Source organism: Bos grunniens, chromosome 5 (assembly GCF_055505025.1).
Source record: "Bos grunniens cultivar Pamir isolate PY7600 chromosome 5, Bosgru_T2T1.0, whole genome shotgun sequence".
In the NCBI taxonomy this organism is placed as follows: Eukaryota; Metazoa; Chordata; class Mammalia; order Artiodactyla; family Bovidae; genus Bos; species Bos grunniens.
This window is the reverse complement of record NC_141169.1, coordinates 10,639,540-10,666,498: the sequence shown is the minus strand read 5'-3', so window position 1 is coordinate 10,666,498 and position 26,959 is coordinate 10,639,540. Positions and strand designations below refer to the sequence as shown.

At 39.6% G+C, this 26,959-nt stretch overlaps 1 protein-coding gene across 1 annotated transcript in view; it reads right to left on the bottom strand.

The window, feature by feature from the left end:
* OTOGL (otogelin like) overlaps positions 1-26,959 on the bottom strand; it is a 169,022-nt gene that overhangs the window by 27,700 nt on the left and 114,363 nt on the right. Inside the window, exons 34-43 of the mRNA XM_086398845.1 lie at positions 26,722-26,763; positions 21,900-21,973; positions 17,156-17,333; positions 16,786-16,928; positions 16,505-16,528; positions 16,321-16,413; positions 10,212-10,401; positions 7,700-7,914; positions 3,037-3,178; positions 364-549 (exon numbers count right to left, since the gene is read on the bottom strand). Of these exons, the coding sequence (XP_086254971.1) occupies positions 364-549; positions 3,037-3,178; positions 7,700-7,914; positions 10,212-10,401; positions 16,321-16,413; positions 16,505-16,528; positions 16,786-16,928; positions 17,156-17,333; positions 21,900-21,973; positions 26,722-26,763 (1,287 nt within the window). The remainder of the gene's footprint in view (positions 1-363; positions 550-3,036; positions 3,179-7,699; positions 7,915-10,211; positions 10,402-16,320; positions 16,414-16,504; positions 16,529-16,785; positions 16,929-17,155; positions 17,334-21,899; positions 21,974-26,721; positions 26,764-26,959) is intronic.

The window sequence follows — 26,959 nt, the reverse complement described above, 5'->3', positions numbered from 1 at the left end:
AGTCCTATTACTTTCCACATTTTGCAGATGCACAACTTCAGGCTCATGTAAAGCAGAGTCATTAATACATGAAATAACTGGAATTTCAATTCAGTCCACATACTATTCTCTTCATTCTTAATTTGCCATATTCTTTTCCAGTTATTATAGGCATAAGTAGAAATAAAACATATTACCACTGAAGCCCCCAGTTTGGGCAACTTTGATTGAAATCATATTACAATCGAACAACATACTTGTTTCCTTTCCAACACTTGGGCGAACTTTAATTAATCCTTTCAGCACTTTTCTCCAAGATTTAAAAAAAGTCTTATTTGTTTATTTCCGGGGTCCCTAAGGTGTTGTTTTTACTTTTCTGCTTACCACATTCTTTCTCTGGAATACATTGAGTTGAATCTGGCCTGTGAAGAATGGTTCCATTTTTGCACACACAGTCTTCTCTTAAATTCAAACATGAAGAATGTCCATAGAACCATCTGTTCAGACATGTTCTTGCTTCACAAGGTCGCACACAGGGTTGATATTCCTTCCCCTCTGGACAAGTCAGAGCTAAGAATAACCGAGGACAGAATTTGCTAATGATAAAAGTGACCTATTTGAATTCTAGTAAGAGGAAGAAATGTCAGTTTTCTCTCTGAAAGTAAATTTTTGCACACTTTCAGCCTCTTCCAAATCCATTTTTCAGTATTACGTATCCATAAATTAGAAACAATCAATGAGTATTTTTGAGCATCTTCCAGGTGTCCAGCTAGTATTAAGTTACAGTAGGGAAAGTTCATCTGATTTATATCAAATAAATACTACCAACAGGCAGCCCAAGTTTGGCTGGCATAAATATAGAGTCAACTATTATGAAGTTATGGCTCTGTGCAGTGGGAGGAGATCCAACAGTCCACTCAGAATAAGCACAGAAATATGTTTTAACTATGCAACTCAACCAAGTCCTAAAAAAGAAAAATGCCGCATATTTAGGCTTAATCCTTCACTGTCAAAAGAATCTACTGTTGCTGAGCAGTTTCTAAACGATGTTTCAGAGAATTCGTGTTGCTTTTACATGCTCTTAAAAAGTCATACTCACAAAAAAAATGAACATGCAGATGGCAGGGGTGTAAACCAGTAAGATATTAGTGGAGAAAAATTTCACAGTCTAGTGATATTGAAGATGTCATATGTTCCCAGTGAATCAAGCAACCCCACTCTTGAATAGTGATTACCTTTGGGGGAAAATACCCTGATCCTGGGGAAAACTGAAGGAAGGAGGAGAAGGGGATGACAGAGGACAAGATGGTTGGATGGCATCACCAACTGGATGGACATGAGTCTGAGCAAGCTCCTGGAGTTGCTGATGGACAGGGAAGCCTGGCATGCTGCAGTTCATGGGGTCAGAAAGAGTCTGGCACAACTGAGCAACTGAACAACAACACCTGGGGCTGTGGGGAGAGGAGAGGACTGGAGAGAGCACACCAGGAGCTGCTTTATTTCCGAAGTGGAATCATGTAACTAGAGTCTCCAATATATTATTTTTCTATGTATTCTACTTGGGGAGGCAAGAGATGAAAATGTTTCACTGTTGAGTATGGTGCTGGCTGTAGTTTTGTCAAATATGGTCTTTATTCTGTTGAGCTGTGTTCCCTCTGTACGCAGCTTGTTGAGAGAGTTTTATCATCAGTGGATGCTGAATTTTGTCAAAAGCTTTTTTTAAAAAAAACTATTGAGATGATTTTTACTCTTCAGTTGGGTAATGTGGCTTATCACAATGATTGATTGCAGATACTGAACCATCACTGGCATCCCTAGGGGTAAATCCCTTCATCAGAATGCATGATTCTTTTAACGTTTTGTTGAGTTCAGTTTGCTACTGTTTTATTGAGGGCTTTTGTATGTATGTTCATCGTGATATTGAGATGTAATTTTCTTTTCTTTGGTGTCTTTTTCTGGTTTTTGTTATCAGGGCACACTTCTCTCTGGTCTTTAGAGCTCTAGGAGTGCCCCCTACACAGCCTATGTGCACGCCTTAGCTGTGGCAGCGCCCACTACTGTGGGTGCCCTGGTAGGCCAGGCTGGCCCTTGGCCAGGAGGCTGCAATGCCACAGTGTCTGGGGGACACTGGAGGCTGGGGCAGGCTTTCTGCATGGTTGTCTGCAGATCCTGAAAGGCTTGAGGCTGGCTCTGGCTCACTGGAGGGCAGATAAGCTTCTGGAACTAACAGACAAGGGGAGGATTCCAAAACAGTCTTTTGCCAGTGCCAGTGTGATCACAGAATCAGCTCCCAAAATGGATGCTGTCAGCATCTCCACCCCCAGGGGAGTCCTAGGTGCCTCCTGCCTTTCCTGGAGGCTCTCCAACATCAGCAAGTCGTTCCTCCCCAGGGCCCTTTCAAACTACTTCCTCTGCTCTGGGACTGCGAGCACAGGCAATTTTTGCATTTGCTTTAAGGGCAGAGTCTCTATTTCCTATAGCTCTCCAGCTTTCTCAAGCATAAGCCCTACTGGTTTTCAAAGCCAGAAGTTCTGGGGACCCCTCTTCCTGGTGCAGAACTTCTAGGCTGGGGAGGCCAAAGTGGGGCTTAGACTTCTCACGTCTTAGGAAGGAGGTCTACAACTGTGTATACCTTCTGTTTGTGGGTCACAGACCAAGGGGTATGGGTCCTGACTATACTGTATCTCTGCCTCTCCCACCCATTCTGGTGTTGTTCTTTTCTTATCTCTTTATCTGTGAAATATCTTTTCGGCTAGTGTTCTGGTCAGTTGCATAGATAGTTCATCTGTAAGTGTAATTTTGGTACGTCTGTTGAAGGAGGGGAATTCGGGGTCTTGCTACTCCATCTTCTTGACCCTCCCCCTTATTTTAAATTTATACCAGGATAAAAACAGAAGTTGCTTAAGGGGGAGCGATGACCTCTAACTATAGTTTACATTTACATTCATTTTATTCTTACACAATTATTTTGTGATGAAAATAAAAAGAAAGATGTGAATGCAAAAAAACTGAAATGTTGGATTGTTGGAAAATACAGTTTGCAGTTGTACTACTTACAGCAGTAATCAGGTGTTCTCCATGGGATACAAATGCCAAACTTGTTGCATACAGCCACATATGCAGAAAGGGCGTCACATTCATGGTTCCAAAAGTAGGTATAATTGATCCACATCTTTTCACAAAAGTCTCGTGGTGAAACCTAGAGACACATTGTGCCCTGGGATAAGTTATGTTATTTTAGGTATCTGATGACCTAAATCAAATCCCTTATGATTATACAGTGGAAGTGACAAATAGATTCAAGGGATTATGTCTGATAGACAGAGTGCCTGAAGAACTATGGACAGAGGTTCATGACATTGTACATGAGGTAGTGATCAAGACCATCCCCAAGAAAAAGAAATGCAAAAAGCAAAATAGTATACTGAGGAGGCTTTACAAATAGCTCAGAAGAAGAGAAGCTAAACGCAAAAGAGAAAAGGAAAGATATATCCATTTGAACGCAGAATTCCAAAGAATAGCAAAGAGAGATAAGAAAACCTTCCTCAGTGATCAATGCAAAGAAATAGAGGAAAACAATAAAGTGGGAAAGACTAGAGATCTCTTCAAGAAAATTAGAGATACCAAGGGAACATTTCATGCAAAGATGGGCTCAGTAAAGAACTGAAATGGTACGGACCAAACAGAAGCAGAAGATATTAAGAAGAGGTGGCAAAAACACACAGAACTATACAAAAAAGATCTTTATGACCCAGATACCCATGATGATGTGATTAATCACCTAGAGTCAGACATCCTGGAATGTGAAGTCAAGTGGGCCTTAGAAAGCATCACTATGAACAAAGCTAGTGGAGGTGATGAAATTCCAGTTGAGCTACTTCAAATCCTGAAAGCTGATGCTGTGAAAGTGTTGCACTCAACATACCAACAAATTTGGAAAACTTGGCAGTGGCCACAGGACTGGAAAAGGTCAGTTTTCATTCCAGTCCCAAAGAAAGGCAATGCCAAAGAATGCTCAAACTACCACACAATTGCACTCATCTCACACTCTAGCAAAGTAATGCTCAAAATTCTCCAACCCAAGCTTCAGTGTTACGTGAACCATGAACTTCAAGATGTTCAAGCTAGATTTAGAAAACGCAGAGGAACCAGAGATCACATTGCCAACATCTGTTGGATCATCAAAAACACAAGAGAGTTCCAGAAAAGCATCTATTTATGCTTTATTGACTATGCCAAAGCCTTTGGCTGTGTGGATCACAACAAACTGTGGAAAATTCTTAAAGAGATGGAATACCAGACCACCTTACCTGTCTCCTGAGAAATCTTTGTGCAGGTCAAGAAGCAACAGTTAGATCTGGACATGTAACAACAGACTTGTTCCAAATTGGGAAAGGAATACGTCAAGGCTGTATATTGTCACCCTGCTTATTTAACTTATATGCAGAGTACATCATGAGAAACCCTGAGGTGAATAAAGCACAAGCTGGAATCAAGATTTCTGGGAGAAATATCAATAACCTCAGATATGCAGATAACACCACACTTATGGCAGAAGAAGAACCAAAGACCCTCTTGATGAAATGAAAGAGGAGAGTGAAAAAGTTGGCTTAAAATTCAACATTCAGAAAACTAAGATCATGGCATCTGGTCCCATCATCTCATGGCAAATAGATGGGGGGACAATGGAAACAATGAGAGACTTTATTTTGGGGGGCTCCAAAATCACTGCAGATGGTGATTGCAGCCATGAAATTAAAAGATGCTTGTTACTTGGAAGAAAAGAAAAGAAAAAGAAAAAGCTAGAGTGTATATTAAAAAGCAGAGACAGTACTTTACCAACAAAGGTCCGTCTAGTCAAAGCCTTGGTTTTTCCAGTAGTCATGTATGGATGTGAGAATTGGACTATAAAGAAAGCTGAGTTCTGAAGAATTGATGCTTTTGAACTGTGGTGTTGGAGAAGACTCTTGACAGTCCTTTGGACTGCAAGGAGATCCAACCAGTCAATCCTAAAGGAAATCAGTCTTGAATATTCATTGGAAGGACTGATGCTGAAGCTGAAAATCCAATACTTTGGCCACCTGATGAGAAGAACTGACTCATTGGAAAAGACCCTGATGCTGGGAAAGATTGAGGGCAGGAGGAGAAGGGGACAACAGAGAATGAGACTGTTGCATGGCATCACCGACATGATGCACATGAGTTTGAGTAGGCTCCGGGAGTTGGAGATGGACAGGAAAGCCTTGTGCGCTGCCATCCATGGGGTTGTAAAGACTGAGACATGATTGAGCGACTGAACTGAACTGAACTGAAGGCCCTAAGCTAGATTGATTTTTGATTCTCCAAGACTAAAACTATTTGGAGAATCAAAAGGTAGTAGCAAGTCAATATTTGTAACAGTTCCTCTTTGACCTTAGATCTTTAAAGTTGCATAATATTAGATGTAACTTCTGAATTTATAATTGTTTAAACACACAGTTTAGATAAGATAAATGTTATCTGTGCATGCTAAGTTGCTTCAGTCATGTCTGACTCTTTGAGACCCTAGGGACTGTAGCCCACCAGGGTCCTCTGTCCATGGGATTCTCCAGGAAAGGATACTGGAGTGGATTGCCATGCCCTTCTCCAGGGGATCTTCCTGATCCAGCAGTTGAACCCATGTCTCTTACATCTCCTGTACTGGCAGGTGGATCTCATAGTTAAAGCCTATATATAGAAGCAAGAGGTGTCACCATGCTTAAAGAGATCAGAGGCGGGCAGTGTTCCAGCTTAGGACACTGCAGGCATAAAAGCCCATGCACAGGAAAATCTTGAAATAGTGAAACAGTTGAAAGGAGACTGAAATGCCTGGACCTTAGACAACCAGAAAAGTGTAGCACAAGGGGAAGCTGGAAAAGCAGGCAGGCCAAAGCACAAAGGAAATTATAAGCCCTGATAAGAAGTTAAGAATGAATTTTAAGAGTAAGTGAAAGACCCCGAAGGATTTTAGGTAGAGAAATAATCCAATTGTGTTTCCATTTTCAAAAGATCATCTGCCTACTATGTGGACATTTGCAAATGAAGATGAATATTAGAAGTAGGAAAACTAAATAAACAGTACCCCTTCTTTTGCTGTCAAATTCACTGGGACGATCTGAAGGGAAAGCTGGGACTATCAGAGATTAAATAATATCTTGGGTTGCTTCACTACGCCTTGAATAGCCAAGCTGAAAAGTCTCCTGATTTAATAACCAATCTTATAAGTTCCCAGTTAAAAAAGCAATTTTTTAAAGTTGTTATGCTTTAAAAAGATAGATTACAATGGCACTGAGATGAGTTTAAAATTATTTGCAATTTTTTTCATTTTTATACACATGCACTTTAAAACATAAACATTTAAAATGTATTTGCCTGCCAATCTCTGAGTAAAACTGAAGCCCCAGAAAGATGCACCATTTTTATCCCATGACTTTCCCTCAGGAAACTCATAGCACAGGCTGAGATCTATGGCGTCCACAGTCAGCAGAGGAACACAGAAGATCCTGCAGAGTGGAGTCCTTCTGCTTTGACAGTTCACTCGCTCTCCTTCCCAGACTCCTCCCCGTAGTCTTGCATTAAGCTATTTCAATGTTTTCCTAACACAGTCATTTCTAGAAACCCAGCTCCTGTCATACTGTTTTCTTTGCCTCGGTCTCCCTTCCTCCCTCTTCTCTCCTGGCAAACATCCTTCCAAATAATTCAAATGTCTGAAACTCTGGGAAGTCTTCTAATGTGGGCTCCTATTCATCTTCACAGTGTATACTGTGATGAATCTGTTCACGGACTTGCCTTCCTTCTAAACTTTTTGAGAGCAAGGAGAGGGTCTTACTCATCTTTGTATCATAGGAGTTATAGTAGGAACACGGTTCCTAGTAGGTGCTTGATACTCACCAACTTTTCATTTAATGATTCATGAAATGCTGTATTTGCTTGTCCTTTGTTTCTAACAATGAATCCTTTTTTTTAAAACAATACAGGTTGTTTAAATATCTACTATTCTAAAGGAGATCAGTCCTGGGTATTCTTGGAAGGAATGATGCTAAAGCTGAAACTCCAGTACTTTGGCCACCTCATGCGAAGAGTTGACTCATTGGAAAAGACTCTGATGCTGGGAGGGATTGGGGGCAGGAGGAGAAGAGACAACAGAGGATGAGATGGCTGGATGGCATCACTGACTCAATGGACGGGAGTCTGAGTGAACTCTGGGAGTTGGTGATGGACAGGAAGGCCTGGCATGCTGCAATTCATGGGGTCACAAAGAGTCAGACATGACTGAGCGACTGAACTGAACTGAATTGAGTCACCTAAAGTCAGGAAGTTAGAGACTAACAAAGAACAATTAAATTGAATATGTGGCAGATTCTGTTATAAGTCTACACCTGAGAGCTGACTAAAGCCCCACTGTCTTGGGTTTTATACTGAGTTATCGAGTGGCATTCATCTCTTTCCTCTGTAGGAATTTATTCATAGGACAACGTTTCATTTTTCTTGAAAGCTGGAGACACAGGTCATTAAAATACATAGGGGAAAAGATAGTTATTCTTCCTGTTCTGTAAGTCAATAAACAGTGAATGATTTTGAATTCCCCTGGGGATAAACTATTCTTAGTGGAAGAACATCATGGCAAGAACAAGAATTTATTGGCTTTTACTCTCAACATATCTGACACAACAGTTCTGATTTATGGTTGCTTTCAACTTACTGCATCATGGCATGGGGTGAAAACTCTTCTATTTAATAACTCAATGCAGTGACTGCAGTCTTGCTCAGTACAATTCCTGGCAGGCCTTCTTGTTGTTACTTTAAATGATTTCTCAATTTCCCAGCTCTCAATAAACAATTCTATGTCTTCCATATTTGTAATGATTGTGCCATTTTGCATCCTTAGATCATCGTCTGGATCTTCATTGCAAATTCCTAAAAAGATGTGTGACATTTAGAAGAAAATGCTTTTAACTTTAACCTAGTATAGCCAGCAGAAATAAATCAACTCAATAACTGCTTTAAAATTAATAAATAATTTACTGAATCAAGTACCGAATTTATGTCCTTTGACTCTAATGTTGATGGATTTTTTTAAAAAATTACACATGGATTAAATTGTGTAGACCTTTCTTAACCAGGTAAGAAAGAAACCATGATCCTAGAAGTCAAGATTTGTGAAAAGATCATAGGAGAAGAAAGAGAAGATTGATTCTGTCTTAGTGCTCTTTCGCTATTACCACCATCTCCTAATTTAAGAAGTAGTTCTTAAATCTGACAAGGTATTCCCCAGCCTAGTGGGCATAATTTACTTTTTATCTAGTCAAGTGCAAAGCCAAGGGAAGTAGAAAGAAATGAACCTAGATCCTGATCATACCTTACCTGAATTCCACTCTACTCTAAGATATAATTTTTTCTTAATTCCTAAGACTCCTAGCTATAAAAAATATGAGTTAAACATTTTTTTCAAGTATCAAATCTTAATCCTCAAGCAGTTATATAAAGATCAATAAGGGTTTCAGCTGCCATAGTTGTGCCATACCTGTAAATATACAGGAGACTGAATACGGTGAAAAAAAAATAAATAACCAAAGCAAACAAACAAAAATAAAAATACCTCAAGTTAAGCCAACTATACTGTAAAATAGCTATTTTAAAAGTCTAAACTCTCCTGGGGAAAGGTAATTGCTAGTAAAAAAAAATGTATTCATTGCACCTCCAGCCACCACTCCTGCAGACTTCACAGTTCTTTGTAGAACAAGTTGTCAATATAGACCTCCCATTCTGGTGTCCAGGCTCAATTTGGGTCACGACAACTCTATCAGCCAGCACCCTGCTTTTCTTTAAAGAAACCACCTCTCTCCCACTGTAGAAGTTTAGAGGGTGATCTTTGTTAGCAAAAAGGTGACCCTAGCCCCTTCTCTGTAATGATTAGCTAAGAATCCAGTTAGCACGCTGTCTCCATAAAAGACAAGGTGACAGTAAAAGAAGAAAACAAGCATGAAAAGCAAACAGAAGTCATAGCACACAGAAGTGATAAACCAGAAAACATATGCATCCCCAATGTCTCTGAGTTATTATTCAGTGATACCTATTCAATTTTTATGCACACACAATTCAGTGCATACTCAATAACTATTTCCGCAACGATGACTTAAGTCACCAGAGAAGGTTGTGCTATGTTTAGCATGCTCTAAGCAGGCAAGAAAATTATCAACCACTTTAGCCAAATTTTCCACTAAAGGCTTTACATTTTTTAAGAAGAAATTTGGGTATTTCAGGCAGTTTGTTGAGAGTGAGGACCTGGTCTATTTCTTTTGAGTCGTTGGTATGAAGCATAAGGTCAGATGCTCAGAAACTCATCCATAAACTTTTACTCAATTAATATTTAGTGAGCTTAAAATAGGTATATTTGTGCTAAGCTAATATTTATTGACTGCATTAAACAATGTTTTCAGAGTGTTACATTAACTTTCACATTCAATTCTAACAACAATCTTGAAGGTGGATTTTATTATTCCCATCTGAAAGATAAGGAAACTGATGTTCACTTAAACATCTGTAAAGGGGATATCGCCTAGCAGACACCAGTCAGAATTTTTTTTTTTATGTACCTAGAGATATTTCTAATTTGTTTCCTTTGGCTTGTAACTATGTATCTATATAACATATTGTGATATGAAACCTAAGCATAAAGGCACATCTAGGCTTTACACTTCATAACAAAACTGGGACTAATATTCAGAACATTGTGCTCCCTGAATATACCTTTCAAGATGACTTAACTAAGCTTTCTTTGATGTCAAACTTTAAAAAGTAAGTAAGAAACAAAGTTTTTCATCATTCTATGCCTCATTTTTATCACTTATAAATTAACACTGGTGCCTACTTATTAGGGTTACTGCTAGAATCGAATGAGATAAAGTTTGTAAAATAATGCCTGAGATTTCATTAATGCTTAATAAAGATGAGATAGTAGGAATGCAAACAGTATTGTAGCAACAGTGGTAAGAATGTATCTCTAAAAAACACCCAAGTTGAACTGTATTATCTTGCTTCTTCCTTTCCATTTATAGAAAGACATTGTTTCCTTCAGTATTCACATGAGGTACTGAAGGTTAGTAACATCTCTTCAGTCCAAACAAGCAGGGAATGAGGGGCCAAAGCTGTGTAATGTGAACAGAAAGAAAACAACAAAAAAAAGAAACAGATATTTGAAAAGCAGTGCTCACCACAAAGTCCTTCTGTATAGGATGACAAATTAAATTGAGAGCCAAAATGAATGTCTACGATCCCCGTAAGATGAGTCCACTTTATGATTAGTCCAGCTGGAGTAGTAATCACATACATTGAACCAGAATCCTCTATGGACAGATCTTGATTTGAAAAGGGCAAAGGCACAACAGCAGAATCCACCTCTACCTAAAATGACATAATGCATGTACACCTGTTAGAGCGATGTTTACGTTTTAATATACACCCTGTGGTGTCAGTTTCTCAGAACTCCTAAATTCTTGTATTGTTCTTTCGTGTCTTGTTATATTCAATATCTGGGGGCGTCCCAGGTGGCTCAGTGGTAAAGAATCCGCCTGCCAATGCAGGGGATGTGGCGGGAGCCTCGGGTTCAATCCCTGGGTCGAGAAGATGCCCTGGAGAAGGAAATGGTAACCCACTCCAGTATTCCTGCCTGGAAAACCCCATGAACAGAGGATCTCAGTGGGCTACAGTCCATGGTGCCACAGAAGAGCCAGACACTACTCAGCGAGTAAACGGCAACAGTGCCCTTTGCTTTCTACAAAACCAAGCCTTCCTCTAAGTTCTATACTATTTTAATTTGCTTCCCTCAATATATGTTGATTACACTATTACTTCCTAATATAAATTTAAGATAAAGCTTTTTATCGGACTTCCCTGGTGGCTCAGACGGTAGAGCGTCTGTCTGAGGTCTTTAATCTGGGTTCTCTCTTTGATCTAAATAAGTGTTTCTTTACTTATAATGCTCATAACAACCACCTGTGAGGCTTGGTAAAGATTAGGATTTTCAGAAATTCTACTTTTCAAGTTTCAGCTGGATTCTAGATTTTATATTTTTAACACGCTTTCTTTGTAATATTACTATAAGCAATCTAAGGATTTTACTTTGAAAACAGTGCTTTAAATAACAGTGATGACAATGAACCACGAGCTATATAACTATCAGTAAAATTCTCAAATTTATACCTAACTAACCATCCAATTTCTAATCTTTAAATCTTCCTCATACTGCTACCCTCAAGCTGAAACATCCTTTGCCCGCTGAATTTCTACTCATTCTTTAAGATTTATCTCAGGTGTCACTTCTCCAAAAATATTTATTTGACCCTCCTATACACAGCATTTAAATGAGCCTTATCTCTGTTTCCATGATATCTTGGTCATGACTCTTATCACTTTGGCTACTGCTGCCTTTAGTTGGCAAAAAAATTACATGTACGCACCCCACACACAACTGCAAGTTACTTGAGATCAGGAACTGTTTCATTTTATCACATAAACTCACTAAATGATTTTTTAAGTTAGTAAGTTTTCAACTGAATACATGACCAATCAGCAGTTCAGCTGAAGCTGAAAATAAGCCCTTCCACCCAAATGCTCAAAACCATAGTGCTGACCAGGTTCAAACTTATTTCCTACCCAGTATTATATACCAACCTTATGAAAGTCGAAGATATATATAGATATTCTACCATCCAAAAAAGCCATGCATTCAACTGTAAGTTTCAGTTCAGTTCAGTAGCTCAATCATGTCTGACTCTTTGTGACCCCCTGGACTGCAGCACAGCAGGCTTCCCTGTCCATCACCAACTCCCAGAGCTTGTTCAAACTCATGGCCATTGAGTGAGTGATGCCATCCAAGCATCTCATCCTCTCTCGTCCCCTTCTCCTCCTGCTTTAAATCTTTCCAAGCATCAGCGTCTTTTCCATTGAGTTAGTTCTTCACATCATACGGCCAAAGTATTGGATTTTCAGCTTCAGCGTCAGTCCTTCCAATGAAATTTCAGGACTGATTTCCTTTAGGATTGACTGGTTGGATCTCCTTGCAGTCCAAGGGACTCTCAAGAGTTCTCCAACACTACTGTTGAAAAGCATCAATTCTTTGACGTTCAGCTTCCTTTAGAGTCCAACTCTCACACCCATACAGGACTATTGGAAAAACCACAGCTTTGACTAGATGGACTTTTGTTGGCAAAGTAACGTCTCTGTTTTTTAAAACGCCATCTAGGTTGGTCATAGCTTTTCTTCCAAGGAGCAAGCATCTTTTAATTTCATGGGTGCAGTCACCATCTGCAGTGATTTTGGAGCCCCCAAAAATAAAGTCTCTCATTGTTTCCATTATCTCCCCGTCTATTTTCCATAAAGTGATGGGACCAGATGCCATGATCTTAGTTTTCTGAATGTTGAGTTTTAAGCCAACTTTTTCACTTTCCTCTTTCACTTTTATCAAGAGGCTCTTTAGTTCTTCTTCACTTTCTGCCATAAGGGTGGTGTCATCTGCATATCTGAGGTTACTGATATTTCTCCCAGCAATCTTGATTGCAGCTTGTGCTTCTTGCAGCCCAGCGTTGCTCATGATGTACTCTGCATGTAAGTTAAATAAGCAGGGTGACAATATACAGCTTTGACGTACTCCCTTCCCAATTTGGAACAAGTCTGTTTTCCATGTCCAGTTCTAACTATTGCTTCTTGACCTGCACAAAGATTTCTCAGGAGGCAGGTAAGGTGGTCTGGTATTACCATCTCTAAGAATTTTCCACAATTTGTAGTGATCCACACAGTTGAAGGCTTTGGCATAGTCAATAAAGCAGAAGTTGATGCTTTTCTGGAATTCTCTTACTTTTTCAATGATCCAACAGATGTTGGCAATTTGATCTCTAGTTCCTCTGCCTTTTCTAAATCCAGCTTGAACATCTCGAAGTTCATGGTTCACATACTGTTGAAGCCTGGTTTGGAGAATTTTGAGCATTACTTTGCTAGTGTGTGAGATGAGTGCAATTGTGTGGTAGTTTGAGCATTCTTTGGCATTGCCTTTCTTTGGGATTGGAATTAAAACTGCCTTTTTCCAGTCCTGTGGCTATGGCTGAGTTTTACAAATTTGCTGGCATATTGAGTGCAGCCCTTTCACAGCATCATCTTTTAGGATTTGAAATAGCTCAACTGGAATTTGATCACCTCCATTAGTATTTTTTCATAGTGACGCTTCCTAAGGCCTACTTGACTTTACATTCCAGGATGTCTGGCTCTAAGTGAGTGATCACACCATCACGGTTATATGGGTCATGAAAATTTTTTGCATGGTTCTGTGTATTCTTGCCACCTCTTCTTAATATCTCCTGCTTCTGTTAGGTCCATATTGTTTCCTTCCTTTATTGTGCCCATCTTTGCATGAAATGTCCCCTTGGTATCTCTAATTTTCTTGACGAGATCTCTAGTCTTTCCCATTCTTGTTTTCCTCTATTTTTTTGCTTTGGTCACTGAGGAAGGTTTTCTTATCTCTCCTTGCTATTCTTTGGAACTCTGCATTCAAATATGTATATCTTTCATTTTCTCCTTTGCCTTTTGCTTCTTTTCTTTTCTCAGCTCTTTTTAAGGCCCCCTCAGACAACCATTTTGCCTTTTTGCATTTCTTTTTCTTGGGGATGATCTTATCACTGCCCGCTGTACAATGTCAGGAACCTCCATCCACAGTTCTTCAGGCACTCTGTCAGGCCTAATCCCTTGAATCTATTTGTCACTTGCACTGTATAACCGTAAGGGATTTGATTTAGGTCATACCTGAATGGTGTCATTGTTTTCCCTACTTTCTTCAATTTTCGTCTGAATTTTACAATAAGGAGTTCATGATCTGAGCCACAGTCAGCTCCCCATCTTGTTTTTGCTGACTGTATACAGTTTCTCCATCTTTGGCTACAAAGAACAAAGTCAATCTGATTTCAGTATTGACCATCTGGTGATGTCCATGGGATGTCTAACACATGTCTCTTGTGTTGTTGCAAGAAGGTTTTTGCTATGTCCAGTGCTTTGTTTGACAAAACTCTGTTGGCCTTTGCCCTGCTTCATTTTGTACTCCAAGACCAAACTTGCTTGTTACTCCAGATACCTCTTGACTTCCTATTTTTGCATTCCAGTCCTCTATAATGAAAAGGACATCTTTTTTGGGGTATTAGATCTAGAAGATCTTGTAAGTCTTCATAGAACTTTTCAACTTCAGCTTTTTTAGCATTACTGGTTGGGGCACAGACTTGGATTACTATGATATTGAATGGTTTGCCTTGGAAACAAACCAAGATCATTCTGTCATTTTTGAGATTGCACGCATGTTCTGCATTTCAGACTCTTTATTGATTATGAGGGCTACTCCATTTCTTCTAAGGGATTCTTGCCCACAGTAGTAGATATAATGGTCATCTGAGTTAAATTTGCACATTCCAGTCCATTTTAGTTCACTGATTCCTAAAATGTCAATGTTCACTGTTGCCATCCCCTGTTTGACCACTTCCAATTTACCTTGGTTCGTGGACCTAACATCTCAGGTTCCTACGCAAGATTGTTCTTTACAGCATCAGACTTTACTTTCATCACTAGTCATGTCCACAACTGGGGGTTGTTTTTTGCTTTGGCTCCATCTCTTCATTCTTTCTGGAGTATTTCTCTACTCTTATCCAGTAGCATAATTCTCTACTCTTCCCCTACTGACCTGGGGAGTTCATTTTTCAGTGTCCTATCTTTGCCTTTTCATGGGGTTCTCAAGGCAAGAATACTGAAGTGGTTTGCCATTCCCTTCTCCAGTGGACCACGATTTGTCAGAACTCTCCATTATGACCCATCTGTCTTGGGTGGCCCTACATGGCATGGCTCGTAGTTTCATTGAGTTAGACAAGGCTGTGGTGCATGTGATCAGATTGATTAGTTTTCTGTGATTGTGGTTTTCATTCTGTCTGCCCTCTGATGGAGAAGGATAAGAGGCTTATGGAAGCTTCCTGATGGGAGAGACTGACTGAAAATTGGGTCTTGTTCTGATGGGCGGGGCCATGCTCAGTAAATCTTTAATCCAATTTTCTGTTGATGGGCAGGGAGGGCTGTGTTCCCTCCCTGTTGTTTGACCTGAGACCAAACTATGGTGGAGGTAATGAAGATAATGGCAACCTCCTTCAGAAGATCCCAATGCACACACTGCCGACCTCAGTGCCCCTCACCCTGCAGCAGGCCACCACCAACCCATGCCTCTGCCGTAGACTCCTGGACACTCATAGGCAAGGCTGGGTCAGTCTCCTATGGGGTCACTGCTCCTAAACTTTCTGACATTTTACTGAATATAGACTTGCTTTAACACTGTTTCAAGTTCAGAATCTATGGCCTGTGCTAACAGAATTATTTCTGAAAAACACATAATATCTCAGCCATTTTGAGCTAAATCTTTACATATTGCTTTCTTCTATTTTTGAGAGCACCATGTGTTATCTGAGGGCTTCCCAGGTGGCGCTAGTGGTAAAGAATCTGCCTGCCAATGCAGGAGATTGGGTTTGATCTGTGGGTTGGGAAGACCCCTGGAGGAGGAAATGGTACCGTATTCCAATATTCTTGCCTGGAGAACCCCATGGGCAGAGTAGCCTGGTGGGCTACAGACCACGGGGTTGCAAACAGACACGACTGAGCACACACTGCACTATATGTCTGAGTGAGTCATCCAGCTCTCAACACTCCTACTGGGGAAGCATAATTCCTTGGGATAAAGGTTTTCCCTGTAAAATCAAAAGGCTCCTTTCCAGCTTTTTAATGATGCATTGCTCTTCTCCCATTTATTTCAATAAATTTAAATATTCTTTCATTTTTTTTTTCTTATTTTAGCTATCAGTCAACAGTATCAATATTTCAAACCTACTCTTTCCATTTGTTCTCTCCATGGTCTTCATTCTGGTATTCTTGGCTGCCTGCTACTCTTTGCAACCTTATGATCCCCTCTTTCACCTCATTTCCACTTTGTCTAATTTGAAACACTAACATTAACTCTAACACTAGGAAGCTCAGCAACTCACATTCTCGAGAGAGCTTTAGAATGTTTAACATGGCAGTTTCAGTTAACCTCACAAAAGGAGAAACATTTGCAACAGTTGGGAGGTTATGGTAGGAGACATATAAGATTATGAAACACATTTTTATACTGTCCGTAAAAAGAATGATTAGACATCGTAGCAATGGAAATCCACTGATATGCTTAATTCCCCTCTTTTGGGAAATAACTGTACTTACATAATTTCTCAGTTTCATCTAAGGTGAAGACATGTTTTAACTTTGTGTTCCTACCTTTCTTGCTACCCGATTGACAAGTACTTTATGTAGAGATGTGGTCAAATTTAACTTCTTAAAACAAAGTCCAGAGACTCTTCCAGAGGAAGCCTTCATTGAAAAAAAATTGAAACTTTATGGAGTTAAACATAATTTTAGCAATAAATAGAAGTAATTTACTAAACATTTTCCAAATACTCACTAGCTTTTTAAATGAGTTTCCATTCTGGGAAAAAAAAAAAAAAAGGTATAAAGATAAAACACTTAAAAAAAAATACACTATTTGACTTTTAAAAACATTATTTGGATTAATATTATATGCTTCTAAATATATTCACTTGAAATATATTCATGTTTTAAGTACCAGAAGATAAATCTCAGTGAATTCTTGAGTCCCTTTTTATTGTGGGAATACCTAATGTTGCAACATACTTCAGCTGCTAGATTTATGAATAAATGACACAAAAATAAATTATGACTTACCTGATTCATGGAACATTTTTCAATATGAGCAACTATAACTTCCCCAGGAATTCTTACTAAGATATAAGAAGCCATACTATATAATGCTGCATTATTTCCATCAAAAGTAATAATGCTGAGTTCTGACAACATGGAACACCGACCTAAAAAGTGATAGAGAGTAGATTTAGTCTATTAACTAATTATTTGTATTACAGTAACAACTTCTCCTTTAAAAACATCTTTCAAATTGGTTTTATTATGTTGGACAAAAAGCAACTTTAAAAGCTATTGGAAGCCAAAATCATAAGTCAAATGAACTTTGACTTGATGAAGTGATAGCTTCAAAAAAATAACCATCTCCCCCTGATTTAAAACTGATAAAACTCACATGGACATTCCCACTCAGGGCAGCAGATATCACTATTCACTTGAACAGGTCTTCCCCGGAAACCACAGTCAGACATTTCCAAGTCCTTTGGGCAATTAAGAGACCAGTTGTACAACTTCCATTCCATGTTAAGACATATATATTGGCTACAATTATAAACAGGATCAAATTGTTGAGGCTGTTAATAAAAAAGAAAATTAATGCATTTTTTTCCATTTTCAACTAACGTTTTAAATTTCCCATTCACATTGCCTATAGTATACACTTACTAAATACAGAATCTTTTGAAAGATGAACAATGAAAATTTCACAGTGGCTTTTGTTGAGGTATCTTCTCTAAAATACTCAGCAGTATGATTCATTTAATTTTACCTTAATATTGATTTGATATCAGAACTGCCCACATACTCAACTTCTGAGAAAACTGCAGTCTTGTCCTAAATTGTCTAGATCAGTGTTCTGCAAGCAGACTTAAAACAGTGGCAGTTGACCTTTCATATTATGTTGTATAAAGTTAGTATGATTAAGACTTCTGTTAATGTCAGTTTAAAAATAACAACTTAATATTATCCAAATATTTCATTAAAAATCAAATGTAATATCAGTTGGGCAGTATCTGGATAGAATCATTAAAATTTATTTTTTTACATATAGCTTACAGACTTCTAGATAAAGTTGCAGATTTTTCAAAGCTTATAAATTATATTCTATATAAATTATACTAATAACTGTAGCAATGATAAATATCATCTACTTACTATGCTCCAGACATCGTTCTAATTAGTCCATTTTATTTCCACAAAAACACCCTGTGAGGTAGGTATTAAAATTTTTCCCTATTTCGTAGACAGAAAATCAGGTTTAAAGTCAAACTAAATCCCGAAGAAAGGCAGTGCCAAAGAATGCTCAAACCACCGCACAATTGCACTCATCTCACACGCTAGTAAAGTAATGCTCAAAATTCTCCAAGCCGGGCTTCAGCAATACATGAACCATGAACTTCCAGATGCTCAAGCTGGTTTTAGAAAAGGCAGAGGAACCAGAGATCAAATTGCCAACATCCGCTGGATCATGGAAAAAGCAAGAGAGTTCCGAGGCAAGAATATACAATGGATTAAAGACAATCTCTTTAACAAGTGGTGCTGGGAAATCTGGTCAACCACTTGTAAAAGAATGAAACTGGACCACTTTCTAACACCATACACAAAAATAAACTCAAAATGGATTAAAGATCTAAACGTAAGACCAGAAACTATAAAACTCCTAGAGGAGAACATAGACAAAACACTCTCTGACATACATCACAGCAGGATCCTCTATGACCCACCTCCCAGAATATTGGAAATAAAAGCAAAAATAAACAAATGGGACCTAATTAACCTTAAAAGCTTCTGCACATCAAAGGAAACTATTAGCAAGGTGAAAAGACAGCCTTCAGAATGGGAGAAAATAATAGCAAATGAAGCAACTGACAAACAACTAATCTCAAAAATATACAAGCAACTCCTACAGCTCAACTCCAGAAAAATAAACGACCCAATCAAAAAATGGGCCAAAGAACTAAATAGACATTTCTCCAAAGAAGACATACAGAAAAAACATCTACTTCTGCTTTATTGACTATGCAAAAGCCTTTGACTGTGTGGATCACAATAAACTGTGGAAAATTCTTCAAGAGATGGGAATACCAGACCACCTGACCTGCCTCTTGAGAAACCTACATGCAGGTCAGGAAGCAACAGTTAGAACTGGACATGGAACCACAGACTGGTTCCAAATAGGAAAAGGAGTACGTCAAGGCTGTATATAGTCACCCTGCTTATTTAACTTATATGCAGAGTACATCATGAGAAACGCTGGGCTGGAGGAAGCACAGGCTGGAATCAAGATTTCCAGGAGAAATATCAATAACCTCAGATCTGCAGATGACATATGCAGATCATATAATTCATCTGCTCAAAAATCTCCCTTTGCTCTTTCGAAGTCACTTAGAATGAAAGCCACAGTCTTTACAATCACCCACAAGGCCTTACATAATCTATTTCCTATTATTTCACTCTGGACTCACTGCATGACCTCCTTGCTATTCTTTCATTTTTTTAGGTTGTTAGGTACATTCTCAGCTCAGGGCCTTTGCACTTGCTGATCCCTCTGCTTGGATTGCTTTGCATGGTTCTTTGCATGGTTCACTCTCTCAACTTTTTCAGATTTTTTCTTTAAAGTAACAGTTACTCTATTAATGAGGCTCAGTGAAAATCATTTCATCAAAAATAGTTTTATTTTTCTCCTGAGCACCAATCTCTACAATGTTTTATATAACTTGGCAAATTAATTTTGCTTATTGTCTACTTTAGAATCCAATACAATGTACACTCTGTAAAAGCAGTAATTTACCTGAACAGCTCCTAGCCAGCAATAGTGCTGAATAAATGTTAGTTGGATAAATAACTGGTTTATCAGAACAAGTGGCATATTTGGAGTAAGGAGATAATTTCTAAAGTCTCAGCCAAGACAATTACTAGCTCTGGGATTCAGTGACCTTATCTTGTACTCATATATCTTCGTCATTTTGCACAGTGCCCCAGTGGTTCAGCAGGTGAAGAATTTGCCTGCAATGCAGGAGACGCAGGAGATGCGAGTTTGAGCTCTGGGTCAGGATGGATGATCCCTTGGAGGAGAAAATGGCAACCCACTCCAGTATTCTTGCCTGGATAATCCCATGGACAGAGGAGCCTGGTGGGCTACAGTTCAAAGGGTTGCACAGAGTCGGACATGACTGAACATGTGCACAGATCAACAGATGGTATATAGTACCTGCTTGATAAATATTTTTGAATGCCCAGTTTATAGAGAAACCCAAAATATACCCTATTATTATAAAGAATTATCATCATTAAAGAATTATTAAAGAATCACATTTAATTATTATTGTAAATTAATAAATTATCTAATTAAATTAACACATGTAATTATTATTCTACCTAATTATCACAAAAATTATTGTTATTAAGGACTCATCTTTAAGAGGTCATTTGCATTTCATTTTGTTTTTCTTAGTGTAACCAGAATCTAATTATTAAGAAATATTTGACAGTTAGAAAAGGCAGAGAAACCAGAGATCAAATTGCCAACATCTGCTGGATCATGGAAAAAGCAAGAGAGTTAAAGAAAAACATCTATTTCTGCTTTATTGACTATGCCAAAGCCTTTGACTGTGTGGATCAGAGTAAACTGGAAAATTCTGAAAGAGATGGGAATACCAGACCACCTGACCTGCCTCTTGAGAAACCTACATGCAGGTCAGGAAGCAACAGTTAGAACTGGACATGGAACCACAACTGGTTCCAAATAGGAAAAGGAGTACGTCAAGGCTGTATATCGTCACCCTGCTTATTTAACTTATATGCAGAGTACATCATGAGAAACGCTGGACTGGAAGAAGCACAAGCTGGAATCAAGATTTCCGGGAGAAATATCAATAACCTCAGATATGCAGATGACACCACCCTTATGGCAGAAAGTGAAGAGGAACTAAAAAGCCTCTTGATGAAAGTGAAAGAGGAGAGTGAAAAAGTTGGCTTAAAGCTCAACATTCAGAAAATGAAGATCATGGCATCTGGTCCCATCACTTCATGGGAAATAGATGGAGAAACAGAGGAAACAGTGTCAGACTTTATTTTTTTGGGCTCCAAAATCACTGCAGATGGTGACTGCAGCCATGAAATTAAAAGATGCTTACTCCTTGGAAGGAAAGTTATGACTAACCTAGATAGCATATTCAAAAGCAGAGACATTACTTTGTCAACAAAGGTTCATCTAGTCAAGGCTATGGTTTTTCCTGTGGTCATGTATGGATGTGAGAGTTGGACTGTGAAGAAGGCTGAGCACCGAAGAATTGATGCTTTTGAACTGTGGTGTTGGAGAAGACTCTTGAGAGTCCTTTGGACTGTAAGGAGATCCAACCAGTCCATTCTGAAGGAGATCAGCCCTGGGATTTCTTTGGAAGGAATGATGCTAAAGCTGAAACTCCAGTACTTTGGCCACCTCATGCGAAGAGTTGACTCATTGGAAAAGACCCTGATGCTGGGAGGGATTGTGGGCAAGAGGAGAAGGGGACGACAGAGGATGAGATGGCTGGATGGCATCACTGACTCGATGGACGTGAGTCTGAGTGAACTCCAGGAGTTGGTGATGGACAGGGAGGCCTGGCGTGCTGCAGTTCATGGGGTTGCAAAGAGTCGGACACGACTGAGCAACTGAACTGAACTGAAGGCATCCTAAAGGAGATCAGTCCTGGGTGTTCATTGGAGGGACTGATGCTGAAGCTGAAACTGAAACTGCAATACTTTGGCCACCTCATGTGAAGAGTTGACTTATTGGAAAAGACCCTGATGCTGGGACGGATTGCGGGCATGAGGAGAAAGGGATGGCAGAGGATGAGATGGCTGGATGGCCGAGGATGAGATGGTTGGATGGCATCACTGACTCGATGGACATGAGTTTGAGTGAACTCCAGGAGTTGGTGATGGACAGGGAGGCCTGGCGTGCTGTGATTCATGGGGTCGCAAAGAGTTGAACATGACTGAGCGACTGAACTGAACTGAACTGAAGGCATACTTAATTTAACAAAGAAAGACTTGAGAGCATACCAAAAGAATTTTAATAGCGTTTGGATAGTGATACAGAAACATTAATAGACACAATCAGGAAATGAGAGATAGCTGAAGATATTATGCAGTCATACCTCACATTCCAAACCTGTTGTTGTTGTTAACATGTCAATTGCAGTGAAGTCTGATGGAGTAATCATTTCTGGACCTGAAGGAAATAAAGAGGTCCCCAACATTGGTGAAGTGGTATTGATCATGCATAAAATTCATTTGTGACAGACACCATGATCAGAAATTTTATACAGATTATTTCACTTAATTCTAAGAAGAACCCTGTGAAGTATAGATAATAATATTATTGTCATTTTACAGATAAGGAGACTAAGCTGTAGAGAAGTAAGCTGGTAAGTGTCAAAGGCAGAATTTGAACTTGGGAATTCTGATTCCAGAGTACTGGCTTTGAGGCACCATTCTATAAAACACCTTCACTGCCTTGATGGTGTCAACACATTTGTTTGAACTGGTAGAAATATCAGTAGTATCACTAAAGACTGCTCAGGAGTTACAAATTTTGTTGAATTCTTAAAATACATAGCGAGGTTGATTCATTTCCCAGTGAATCTCTAGAATGTTTTCCTTGCAAGCAGAATAGATGATGCTATGGACTAATCAAGACCCCAGTTGAGGATGTGGTAAAGAAGGTATCCATTGAAAGGGAAAATATGATGGGTAAACATTCAGAAAATGAAGATCTTGGCATCTGGTTCGAACACTTCATGGCAAATAGATGTGGAAACAATGGAAACAATGAGAGACTTTATTTGAGGGGGGCTCCAAAATCACTGCAGATGGTAACTGCAGCCATAAAATTAAAAGATGCTTTCTCCTTGGAAGAAAAGCTATGAGCAACCTAGAGAGCATATTCGAAAGCAAAGACATTACTTTGCCAACAAAGGTCCATCTAGTCAAAGCTATGGTTTTTCCAGTAGTCAGGTATGGATGTGAGAGTTGGCCTATAAAGAAAGCTGAGTGCCAAAGAATTGATGCTTTTGAACTGTGGTGTTGGAAAAGGCTTTTGAGAGTCCCCTGGACTGCAAGGAGATCCTACCAGTCAATCCTAAAGGAAATCAGTCTTGACCATTCATTGGAAGGACTGATGCTGAAGCTGAAACTCCAAAATTTTGGCCACCTGATGCAAAGAACTGACTCATTGTAAAAGACCCTGATGCTGGGAAAGCTTGAAGGCAGGAGGAGAAGGGGACGACAGAAGAAGAGATGGTTGGATGGCATCACCAACTCAATGGACATGAGTTTGAGCAAGTTTTGGGAGTTGGTGGTGGACAGGGAAGCCTGGCATGCAGTAGTCCATGGGGTTGCAAAGAGTTGGACACGACTGAGCGACTGAACTGGACGGAAACATACTTGTAAGATGCCTTCTAAAGTTTTTGTTAGTAATAAAGATGTCTCCAAAATATTCAAAGTCTGAAGGACTGTAGTTTTTTAGTCACTCAAGAGTCTTCTCCAACACCACAGTTTGAAAACATCAATTCTGCCACACTCAGCCTTCTTAATGGCCCAACTCTCACATCCATACATGACTACTGGAGAAATAATAGCTTTGACTATTTGAATCTTTCTTGGCAAAGTAATGTCTCTGCTTTTTAATATGCTGTCTAGGTTGGTCATAGCTTTTCTTCCAAGGAGCAGTTCAGTTCAGTCGCTCAGTCGTGTCAGACTCTTTGCTACCCCATGGACTGCCGAATGCCAGGCTTCCCTGTCCATCACCAACTTCCGAAGCTATCTTTTAACTTCATGGCTGCATTCACCATCCTGGAGAAGGAAATGGCAACCCATTCCAGAATTATCGCCCGGAAAATTCCATGGACAGAGAAGCCTTATGGGCTACATTCCACGGGGTTGCAAAGAGTTGGACACGACTGAGCACACACACACACAGTCACCATCTGCAGTGATTTTGGAGCCCAAGAAAATAAAGTCTGTCTCTGTTTCCATTGTTTCTCCATATATTGCCATGAAGTGATGGGACCAAATGCCATGATCCTTGTTTTTTCAATGTTGAGTTTTAAGCCATCTTTTTCACTCTCGTCTTCCACCTTCATCAAGAGGTTCTTTAGTTCCTCTTTGCTTTCTGCCATAAGGGTGGTGTCATCCAAATATCTGAGGTTATTGATAATCTCACAGCAATTTTGATTCCAGCTTGCGCTTTATCCAGTCCAGTATTTCACATGATGTACTCTGCATATAAGTTAAATAAGCAGGGTGACAATATATAGCTTTGATGAACTCCTTGTGCCAAAATGAAGGGCTGAAATTTTGTCTAGCTGTAATTGAAGTATCCATTGTTGATACTATCTAAAATGACCATATTAATTTCCTGTGGCTGCTATAAACAAATTATTACAAGTTTAGTGGTTTAAAACATCACCAAATTATTATTTTGCGGTTCTGGAAGTCAGAAGTCCTTTAATCCAATTTTCTGCTGATGGGGGAGGCCCCTTAGGTGCTTGGCCTAAGGCAGCCCAGTCCTGGAAAAATCAATGGCTGTATTCCTTCTAGAGTCTCTATGGAAGAATTTGTTTCTTTGCTTTTCCAACTATTGATTGCATCAATATATTGATGCATCATGGCCCCTTCCTCCATCTTCAAAACCACAGGATAATATTTTCAAATCTCAGTCTCTCTCTCTCCCTTCTTCCCCCTCTCCCTTTGTCTTTCCCTGCTAATTTTGACTTCTCACATGCATTATCTCCTCTGACTCTGACCATCCTCCTTCTCTTTTATAAGGATCTTTGTGATTACACTGGGCTCACACAGATAATTCAGGAAAACTCCCCATCTCAAAATTCTTAACTTCATCACATCTGCAGCATGCAAGGTCCCATTTTCACAAATTCTGGAGATGACGACATGGACATCTTTGGGCAGCCATTATTCAGTCTACCACAATGACATCAGAGAATTAAATAAATTTTATAAATAACTTATTTTATATATTCTAACAACTTATCATAAAGTAGAATAAAAACTTCTATTGCTTGGTCCTAAAAGCTGGGTTCATGGTTTATTAGATGTAACTTCTACAGAATATGACATTTTTACAGACTAAAATGGGATTATAGTTCTTGCTTCTTCTGTCTGCCCTCTGATGGATAAAAATAAGAGAGGCTTATGCAAGCTTCCTGATGGGAGGAACTGGCTGTGGGGAAAGCTGGGTCTTCCTCTGGTGGTTAGGGCCATGCTCAGTAAATCTTTAATCCAATTTTCTGCTGATGGGGGAGGCCCCTTAGTTGTTTGGCCTAAGGTAGCCCAGTCCTGGAGCCCACAGTCTCTATGGTAGGGCTAATAGCAGCCTCATCCAAGAGGATTTATGCCAACATCTACTTCTACTTCACTGACTACGCTAAAGCTTTTGACTGTGGATCACAACAAACTGGAAAATTCTTAGAGACGTGGGAATAAGAGACCACCCTACCTGCCTCCTGAGAAACCTGTATGCAGGTCAAGGAGCAATAGTTGGAAATGAAGGGCTTCCCAGGTGGCACTAGTGGTAAAGAACCTGCCCACCAGTGCAGGAGACGTAAGAGATGAGGGTTTAATCCCTGGGTCAGGAAGGTCCCCTGGAGGAGAAAATGGCAACTCACTCCAGTATTCTTCCCTGGGTAGTCCCATGGACAGGAGCCTAGGGGGCTATAGTCCATAGGGTCACAAAGAGTCAAACACAACTGAAGCAACTTAGCGTGTATGGAACAACCGACTGGTTCACAACTGGGAAAGGAGCATATCAAGCCTGTATACTGTCAGCCTGCTTATTTAACTTATATGCAGAGTACATCATGAGAATTGCTGGGGTGGATGAATCATAAGCTGGAATCAAGATTTCCAGGAGAAAAATCAACAACCTTAGATATGCAGGTGATACTACTTTAATGGAGGAAAGCGAGGGGGAACTAAAGAGCCTCTTGATGAAGGTGAAAGAGGAGTGTGAAAAAGCTGGCCTAAATTTTAACACTCAGAAAACAAAGATCATGGCATCTGGTCCCATCACTTCATGGCGAATAGATGGGGAAACGTGGGAAATCGGCAGATTTTATTTTCCTGGGCTCCAAAATCACTGCAGATGGTGATTGCAGCCATAAAATTAAATGACACTTGCACCTTAGAAAAAAAGCTATGACAAACCTAGACAGCATACTCAAAAGCAGAGTTATCACTTTGCTGACAAGGTCCATTTAGTCAAAACTATGGTTTTTCCAGTAGTCATGGATGGATGTGAGAGTTGGACCATACAGAAGGCTGAGCACTGAAGAATTGATGCTTTTGCAATGTGGTATTGGAGAAGACCCTTGAGAGTCCCTTGGAGATCAAACCAGTCCATCCTAAAGGAAATCAACCCTGAATATTCATTGGAAGGACTGACGCTGAAGCTCCAACATTTTGGCCACCTGAGACGAAGAACTCACTCACTGGAAAAGACCCTGATGCTGGGCAAGACTGAAGGCAGGAGAAGAGGGCGACAGAGGATGAGATGGTTGGATGGCATCATCGACTCAATGGACATGAGTTTGAGCAAACTCCGGGAGATGGTGATGGACAGGGAAACCTGGTGGGTTGCAGTCCATGGCGTCACAAAGAGTTGGACACGACTGAGAGGCTCAACAACAACAAATTCTAGGCAAAAATGTGACAGGCATTCTCATTATCTATACTAACTGAAATGGGACAGAGACAGACCAGATGCAGAAACCATTCTGAAAATGTGGCTCGTTGATCCAGTAAACAGTTACTCAGTGAAACAAAAGTGACTGCTGGGTTCTCCAGTGGGCTGGGTATAACTAACACCAGCAGCTGTTTAAGCGTGCCAAGATCTAAGTTACATAATGCTAAGTTTAATGTCTAAAATTACAATACTTATAAACATGGGTAGAGATGGCTTACCTGGTGAAATTAATGCTGGTTCTGTGGGAATCAGAGGTATGCCTACAAAGAAACAAAGATACTCTTCTTTAACCTGTTTTGCTTAAAGTGAGGCCCAGACAGTTCATATAAGAATGTTCATATAAGGAAAATGTTTTGGGAGAGAGGATGCAAGAGGAATATTAGAAGAAAAATTTGCATAATTTTAATGTTGGAGAAGACTGTTGAGAGTTCCTTGGACTGCAAAGAGGTCTAACCA